This window comes from Falco rusticolus, chromosome 15, assembly GCF_015220075.1.
Source record: "Falco rusticolus isolate bFalRus1 chromosome 15, bFalRus1.pri, whole genome shotgun sequence".
NCBI lineage: Eukaryota > Metazoa > Chordata > Aves > Falconiformes > Falconidae > Falco > Falco rusticolus.
In genome coordinates, this window is record NC_051201.1 from 10,324,510 (window position 1) to 10,333,428 (window position 8,919).

At 46.1% G+C, this 8,919-nt stretch overlaps 1 protein-coding gene across 1 annotated transcript; it reads left to right on the forward strand.

The window, feature by feature from the left end:
• Positions 1–509: 509 nt before the first annotated feature.
• LOC119157797 lies at positions 510–6,729 on the forward strand. Its single transcript, XM_037409089.1, has 2 exons — positions 510–896; positions 3,060–6,729. The coding sequence occupies exons 1-2, from the start codon at positions 531–533 to the stop codon at positions 4,560–4,562; spliced, it is 1,869 nt and encodes a 622-aa protein (XP_037264986.1). The 5' UTR covers positions 510–530; the 3' UTR covers positions 4,563–6,729.
• The last annotated feature ends 2,190 nt before the right edge of the window (positions 6,730–8,919 follow it).

Genomic DNA, 8,919 nt, shown 5'->3' on the forward strand with positions numbered 1-8,919 from the left:
AAACTTCTCAGCTACCATAGCAGAAGACCCAAGCCTGTTTCATCTGAGGCAACATACAACAAGAATAACAAAACACACAAAGAGAGGGTTATGTTACAGATGCTCCCACTTCACCCCACAGCGCAGTCACCATTAGGGCAGCCTTCACCCCCACGCCAGACCTTGACCACCGAGCCAAGCCTCCCCAAGCCGACAGCAGACACCTCCCTTCATGGCCCGCGGGCAGCCAAGAGAGCAGCCGGGACCACGGCACTGGAAAGAGGCAGGAGCAGGCCCGGAGCAGCCGGAGCAGGAAGCGAGAGGCCTCACCTCAGCGCGGCGCGGCCTCACCTCGCCTCGCCTGGGCAGCGCCACGCGGCCCCGCTCAGCGCCACCAGCCCGCGCACAGCGCCGGAGATCGCCCCGCCCACGCGGCAGCGCCGGCCCCGCCCTCCCGCCTTTCGCTTTCAGTTCGGCGGGGCGCCCGCCCCCCGCCCTGACTGACACGGCGGGGCACCACTGACCGCCCGGCGCGGCCGGCGCAGCGACCAATGGCGGCCCGAGCGGCGCCGCGGCCCGCCGGGAGGCCCAGCCGGTGCGGCGGCGCCATGAAGGAGCCGGCGGCGGCCGAGGAGGAGGTGTTGCGGGACTATATGGCGTACTACGCGGCCCGAGGGGCGGAGGGGAAGCTGGCGGCCTGCGACGAGGCGGCCCTGAAGGCGAGGGCGCGGCGGCTGCTGGGCTCGCGGCGGCGCGGCGCCCTGGACGTGTGCGGCGTGGCGGAGCGGTGCCGGCGGGCCCGCGGCCGGCGGGGCGGCCCCGTCCTGCGCGACCTGCTGAAGGCGCTGGAGGTGCTGGAGCTGCTCTGCATCAACCTGCTGCTCAGCCCGTGGCGCAAGGAGATCCGGTCGCTGAAGGTGGGCGGCGCCGCGGGGCCTGGGCGGGGGGCGCCGCCGGGCCGGGGAGGCCTCGGCCGGCCTGTGGGGTGGTGGCCGCGGAGCTCCGAGGCCTCTTCCCCGGGCCTGCGGCGCAGGGGGCTCGGCAAGCCGGGGACAGCGTGAGGAGCCCCTTTCGAACGGCGTAGGGGTGCCCTGAGCGCTGCGGGGTGTTCGCTGGCCTTCGGCGGCCTTGGCCTCGCCGAGGCTGGGCCTGCAGGGGCCTTCCCAGGAGCGCTGAGCAGCTCAAGGGGCTGGAAACGGAGACAAGTTATCGTTAGCATTACAGACGTTATTATTATCAGTTGTTGTGAGTTAGCGGGGAAGTAAAAAGATACAGTGAAAGGCACAGATGACCGTTACTCTGAGTTTTAACCTTTGCTTGCCCATAAGGAGGTGATGCTTTTTAGCCCTAGTTGTCCCTTTAGTTACAGTTTGATGCCAATGGCCGAGTGGGCCGGTATCTTGCTGGGCCGGTGATTTTGCCACCTGCCCAAGCTCTGGTGAGTGCAGCTGGTGCAGTGGGTAGGAAACCCCTCCCCTAAGAAGGAAATGCTGTTGCTGTTGCAAGGTGGAAGGTTACCCTGCTTCCCTAGAACATGTCTCATGGTCCGGAAGAGACAGCGGTCGTCAACGCATGCAAAACCTACTTGTATTTAAACAAAATACCTGAATACCCAAGATGCAAAGTTACTTCCCTTCCTACAGCAACGGGTGCTGGTGAGGAAAAGCCATTTCTTTCCTTCTTCCTGACCTTAGGTTCCATCTGTGGATTCTCAAACAGCTGTAGATTCTCCTCATTCATCTCCCTAAAACAGGGCAAAGCGTAAGATAACCAGGTCTACAGTTAATGGGCTTATCTTTTCATAACATGAGAATCCTATGCGTCGTTAAAATCAGCACCACTGTGGGTAATCCAAAGTGCAAGACAGCCTGCTGAAGGCCTGAAATAATTCGACTGCAAGGCACAAGTTGGACAGTCACCAGTATCTTGTGTATATACAGGTCTGATAAAAAGTTTCTTGCTGTATGTGGAATACTTGTTCACGTGTCCTGCCTCTCACCTGCTCTGATGTCACCCCCCTGCATGCCTGCACTTTACTTCCCCTCCAGAAGAAACAGAAGCTGAGAAGTAAGACACTGTTGACAAATTTATCTGAGAATGGGCTGAGCCTTGGTCCTGCACTGTATTATGGCCTTTTAGGTTAATGGCCTTTTTTGAAGTCAGCTTTGTCCTCCCCCAAGCATGTGCTTCTGAGACTAATGCTTAGGACTCAGCCTTAGGAAGCAGGTCAGTAAGTCTCACTCTGGGCAGCCTGAAAATAAGGTATCCTAATTCTGGAGGTCTTGACTTTGCATTCCTGCCTCCATTCTGTTCTGACTTGCCTGGAGTTGGTTATGCTTATGTCAACATAGTCTGTTCAATCACAGTGTTTCAGACAAAACCAAAAACTACTTCCAGTTTACAAACTAGGCCTCATGCCTGGGGTAGATGTTGAACGATTTTTTTAAGTTGTTACACAGCAACAGCATTTTATTCAAGCTGTATTTTGGCAGTGTTTCTGCTAGAATAGTCTCCCTTCAAAAAGATGCTTTCAAAGAAATGGCAGCTTAATTCAGGGGAAGTAGAGTTAAAGCAGGAGTCTGAAACATGCAAAATGTGACAGTCTTGTCACCAATTAAGAAATATGATTAGCACAGAGAGTGCATCATGTCTGTTTCTTTAGGAAAAGATTAGACCTCGGTGATTTATTCTACGAATCTTCTTTTGTTTAAAATTTTCCGTTCTTCAGTCGAGCACATAAGATTTATTTCGGAGGTTCTGTAGTTTGACTAAAATTATTTTTTACTCTGTTTTGAATACTGATGCTTTTAGCCAGTATCTCAGCAGGTTTAAACTGGCGTAACTTAACTGAAATTAATGTGCTATAGCAAAGCTATAATGCTTGGGAGGCTGACAAAATAATGCAGTTAGAAAGGCCTCACTTTGATTCAAAATTCAGGCTTTTAGGAACATAGTTTTTTTAAAAGATGTAAGTAATTTTTTAAATACTTTTGATTTTTAGGAAATCTTTCATGCTTCCCCTCACCCCCACCCCCATCCCCCAGTGTTCATCTGTTTTACAATGTTGCATTCTGTTTCAGACATTCACCGGTAATTTTGTCTACTGTATTCAGTCTGTGCTCCCAGATGACATTGTAAAAACAGTACTGGAGAAAATAGGTTACATTGCAACAACAGCAACAGAGTTTTCACTTGTCAAAAAGAGAAACAACGAGGAAACAAAGCAGACTGCATTTGAAATGTTCCTGGCAAGAATTGAGTGTGAAACCATCCTTGAAATGACAAATGAAGAAAAACATAGCAATTTGGAGAAGACCTTAAAGAAGCAAACACAAATGCACGGGCATCATGGAGATAACGACAAAGAGAATCAACCCCTGAGAGAAGATGCTGAAAATCTAGAAAATAAAGAAAACAGTGAGACATCTTTGTGCCTTGCTACTCAACAGAAGTCTTCAACTAATAGTGATATGTACTTTGAAACTGCTGAGGATCTCAAGATCAAAGATGACATGCCTCAGTTAGCAGTTGCTCAATCCACTAACAGGCTTCAGGAACACCAAAGGCAAGTCATTAACACTGTACATTTTCCAGGCAAATGCTCAGACAGCGAGGACTTCTTGATCAAATATAGTGACATTGTTATAGGACAAACACCTATTTTCAGTGAGACTCTTCCTCCAAAAGCTTTTGAAAAAAAGCCAAGAGTCAGTCTAAGTGAAGAATGTGTTTTGGCAGTCACTGCAGAGTCAACTGCAAATGAGATCAGGCCTGTGCCACTCTCACCAGGAGCAAGCGGTCCGCCAGCCTTTGCAATATTTGCTGACAGCTCTTGTGACAGCAAAAACACTTCGGTGTACAAAGCTCAGGTCATCCCTGAAGAATCAATTGAAGCAGAAATTAACGATGCCATAAATTGCATAGACCCAGACCCTACAGATGAACCCAATGAGCTGAAGTCTCTGCCATACAAGGACGTTGCATCTGTCCAAAACTGCAGTGTCCCTAGGGAGGAGGAGGATTGTGAGCTGCCTTTAACCTTCACAAAACTACAGATCGAGGACTCTCAGGAAGACCTTAGGTATCCAGTAGAGGAAACTGGCCAACCTGAGTCAGTATCATATGCAAGTACAAGTGACAGGCATGTAAAAGACCTTAATCACTCCAAAATAAAACATACATATCTGACTAACGCTCAGATGCAGAACACAGCAGCTGTACATACTGAGCCATCTTCAGATCTATGCTGTACTACTGGGAACATGGAGGATTCCACAACTGGTTCTGATAGCAAGAGACTATTAATGGATACTTCTAATGCACATACAGCATCCGAGTGCTTCAGACACATTAGAGAGCCCCCATACCTCACCTACATTCCACCACAAAGTATTGATGTTCAGTCTTCATGCATAAGAAGGACCAACACACAGGGCAGAAGGAACCTCTTGCAGCCTGAATGTGACTCTTCTGAATGTGGTGAAGTAAAGCTGGAAAACTGTAATTCGAAAGTAAATGAAATCCAGGAGCCTTATGTCATTATTGACAAAACTGACCAAGGAATGTTATGCCATCACCCTTGATTCTACCAGTGCTTTATTTGTAATCTGCCTGGGTTTTTTCCTCTCACTTGTGGCCTTGATCATGTTTTCAAGGAGATAATTAGCTTTGTCAAAACTTTATAAAAACAAACAAAAAAAAATCCGCCACCCATTTTGGACAGTAAAAAAAGGGAAGTAGTTGAACAAATTCTTAATTGCCCACTCTCATCTGGAACCTTGGGCACTGCAGCCTCAGTGGTCGCCTTTCTAAAGCATCAGCAACATCTGTAAATTGGAATCCATTTAATTCATTACCCAGATTCCTTCTGGCTGTACTTAATGCCAGACAGGTTTCTTCAGTTAAGCACACTTCTATACTGTTCTCCTTTTTTTGATTTGTTTTTGGGGGGTTTTGGTTGGGTTGTTTGGTTGGGTTTTTTCCTTTACAGACCTATTCCTGGAGTATTCTTTTGAGTATAACATGCTGTACAATGATAAAAACAGGTAAATGTTTCTAAGCTGGAAGACCCAACTTCATAGCTTACAAATGCTATACTAGCGCTTACTTCTGTTAACTCATTACATTCCTGTGAAGCTGTGCTCTGAGCTAATCTTGCTCTTGTTTTCAATTAAAAGTTAAGTTTAGAAAGTTTGATAATATTCCTTTAGGTTTAAAGAAGGAAATAGCCCTGTGAACACTTTTGGTTTTATAGAGGCAATAACCCATAACTGCAGATTTTATACCTGTCTTCACTTGTTACCAACATTTTTTGTGGCTACCACCACAAATTTCAAGAGAAGCACTGAGCATCATAATCATTCACTGCTACCAGATGAGCGACATCCAGCCACTGCTGCCATTTCTGTTACCCCTGTTCCTGCCACTTAAGTTTGCTCCGGCTTTGGAGTTCACTGGACTTTTCTGTAAGCCAGTTCAACTCGCTTCATGGTGGGGAAGAAACTGCCATTCTCTGCCATTTTAGAAGCAGGAAAAAAGTCAGATCAGAGAAGGGTCCTGGTGAGCACTGCAGAAGCCAGGGTAAGGAATACCCTGTAGGTGGGAGTGCTGTGTGAGCACTGTGCTGTGAAGGAAAGGGAGCAGGACTGATAGGTCGGATCAGCTGTAAGCTGGAGTCCCAGCACTGACAACCTCTGTCATACAGAGCATTTAATTAAATTTAGAAAAGCACACAGTCGCTGGTACTGTATTTCAGCACAGTCTTCATTGCTTCTTTATGCATTTGTTACCTAGAAAGACAGCCGAATACTGCTTCAACTAACTTTTCCAGTAGCACATCAATGCTAAGAATGTGTTGTCTTATGTATAGTTAAAATATTCGCTGAAATTAATTTGGTATATATTTTTTATAATTGTTTATAATAAACTTCCCCCCAAAATTCGAAGAGGAGCACATGGATTACACTAGAAAAACCTCAGGAGCTAAAATGTAAAGATCAGCTTTTTGTCATCACCTGATCTCAGCACTGTAGGGGGAGTAAAACTTTGACCAAGCTAACATGAAGTGACAGGACTGCCTTCAGCTGTACAAGAGGTTGGGAGAAACAGATGTTATGAACATTATACTTCTGTACTGGTTCTGGCTAGGATTGAGATAAGTTTCTTAACAGCAACCTTCGCAGTGATGTGTTTGCGATTTGTAGCTAAAATTTTGAAAATAGGAGAGTGTTTTGGTTATTACTGAGCAGTGCTTGCACAGTGTCACAGATTTCTTTTTCTAAAAAAATTAGAAACCCCGGTTAGGAACTGGGAGAGGGCAGAGCTGGGACAGCTGACCTGAACTGGCTAAAGGGATATGCCATACATGCTCGGCAGTAAAACTGGGATGGCAGAAGGTTGGGGGTTTTGTCTGCCAAGGTAGCCACTGCTCAGAGATGGGCTGGGCACGGGTCTGCTTGTGGGAGGTGGTGAGTTACTGCCATTGCATCACTTGTTTGCCCCCACCCTCTTTCCTTCACTTACTAAACCTCTATCTCAACCCAAAAGTTAACTTGATTTTGCTCTTCTCCCCTGTCCTGCTGGGGAAGGGGGGGAGCAAGCAGCTGTGCAGGAGCTTAGCTGCTGGCTTGGTCAACCCACACTATCTCCTTACTCTTCTTTCAAGTACCCATCTGTTCTTCCTAACCATCTTGGGTTTATAAGCTATATTTTCCCCCTGTGGGGGTTATTAAAATTATGTGTTTTAAATCTTGTATTGTGTCAATTATTCAGGAACTCTGATTTAAAACTGCAAAAACCCTTTCCCGTCACAAATGAAGGTATCTCCTAAGCATTAAAGATGACCATGGGTACTACAGGATCCACATACCTAACATCCCACCTTCATCTTTACTGTAGCTGTACAAGGAAAAGTATTTAACAGCAATTTACATGTGAAAAACCACTACAAAAGGGAACTAGAGACCAGCACCTGAAAAGACACTACCTTGGGCATCAATGCCATGCTGCTGGCCTTCATTAAACTTGTTAACACCTAGGATGAGGAAACAGTTACTTAAGTCTTTACTAAACTTCCCCTCATGGGCCTGTGCACTGTTTTTTCCATCTTCATGCTACTTGGTGTACAGGAGACTTAAGTTCTTCACTTGGCCCATCTGAGCAGAGTTTTGGACCAGCATCTTCCATACCCAAGAGCTTATGCACAACCTCACATGAGGAAAAAAAAATTATTTAGAGGGTCTTCCAGAAGAGAGAAAGCATAGCTCTAACTTACTAATAGTACACCACTGCTCCACAAAGTCACGGGAACACTGGTGGAGAGAGTAGTGATGAACAGTGCCCACCAAACAGTTGAACTGCACAACATTTATTAAATACAAAATGGCCATGTTCTGAGGATCTACCTCCTGTTACCCTTTGAGTACCTGGATTGAGGAAGACTCTCCTCTTTATGGCAGATTGGCCAGGACTGGTAGTAAGTGTCCTATCTGCCTTTGTAGGGAGAGCTGCTATGCACTTAAGTCTTCTGGATGTTTTCACCTGAGTTTGCCATTGCTGCAAGAACACTTTTAACTTCTATTCCTGTACAAATGGTAAGGGTTTGAGGTCTTGTACTAGAAACTACTTTTGTATTTGCAGATTTATGGGGTCTCAAGAAACAACTGCTTTACAATTGAAGATGCCTGTGAAGAGACAGGATTTGAAAACCAGCTGAACTAAAAGTCATATTTAATGGGTCTTAGGCAGCAGTCCTTTGTGCAACTGCTTCCACATCAGTAAGGTAGAACCAGGTTTAAAATCCTAGTTTTAAATACAGTCAGACCTGAGAAGAGGGACAGACAAAAGGGGATATAAGATTTCTGACCCCATCTGCCAGTGCCCTCCTGTCCCTGTTGGCAATAATCACTGCACCTCTCCTTGGCTAATTAAAATAAGAGCAACCACTCAAGCAGCGCTGCTAGCCAGCGAGAAGGCTGCCTGGGCCCCTTTCTAAGGGGAGGTGGTTTGTGTTTGTAAAATGCGTGCCTATCCTCTGGTGAGCTGTCAACTTTAACCGTGCTACAGCTGGTCCTGATTGTCTATGAATTGAATGGGGATTTACTGACTGATGGGATGTCTTTCCATCGTAGAGGCACAAGGCCAATTCTGTTCACAAATTTATATGCTACACACAACCACTTTGAATGGCTCTGCTCTCCCAAGCCTTGGATTAGAGGAATTCTCTTTTGATCAGTGTAGGCACAGAGCTCAGGCAGGAGACCTGGTAGCTGGGTGATACACCACTCTCCCTGCAGGGTCTCTTACAATAGTCATTTTCCCCCCCTTAACATTCATATCACACATCCACCCTCGCAGTGATGTAAGGTGCTCATGAAGCATAGTTTGGTTTTAGAACAAACTCTTTTGTTTTTAAAGCCAAGAATGAAAAAAATAATTTCAGTATTAAGACAAGGGGGAAAACCCCACACACACAAAACCCCACACAAACACTAAATAAATTAAAATGTACAGTTTGCTTCAGAGTTATAAACAACAGTCTTAAAAACAGTTCGCCGAGACACAAACAAAGCGTACCTGAGAAGGACTGGCAAGGGACAAAGCGCTGATGAGGGTTATCATCATTCAGAGCTGTCTCAACGCACAAAGACAATTTGTGAAACACTGCTTCATTGTATTTTACCTGACTTGTACCTAAACACTGGGAGAATAACCACCAGTAACTCACCACCACAGTTAAAGGCCCCACCCACTGGTAATTAACTAGTACAGCTCTAAGTGAGATAGCCAATTAAATCCTACAAGGCTCCTTTTCACAGCATTAAATGGTAAAAAAAATGAAATTAGGATTGGGAATGAATATAGGAACATCTGCGGAGCAGCATACTCACAGTAGAAGTCCTAACACCTCAATTCCACTTGTAGTACATGCGAGGAAGGAAT

Excerpts from the sequence above, each read along its gene's own strand:
- LOC119157797 (XM_037409089.1), top strand. The coding sequence starts at position 531 with ATGGCGGCCCGAGCGGCGCCGCGGCCCGCCGGGAGGCCCAGCCGGTGC. Across the intron at positions 897-3,059 it reads AGGAGATCCGGTCGCTGAAG|ACATTCACCGGTAATTTTGT; the intron begins GTGGGCGGCGCC and ends ATTCTGTTTCAG.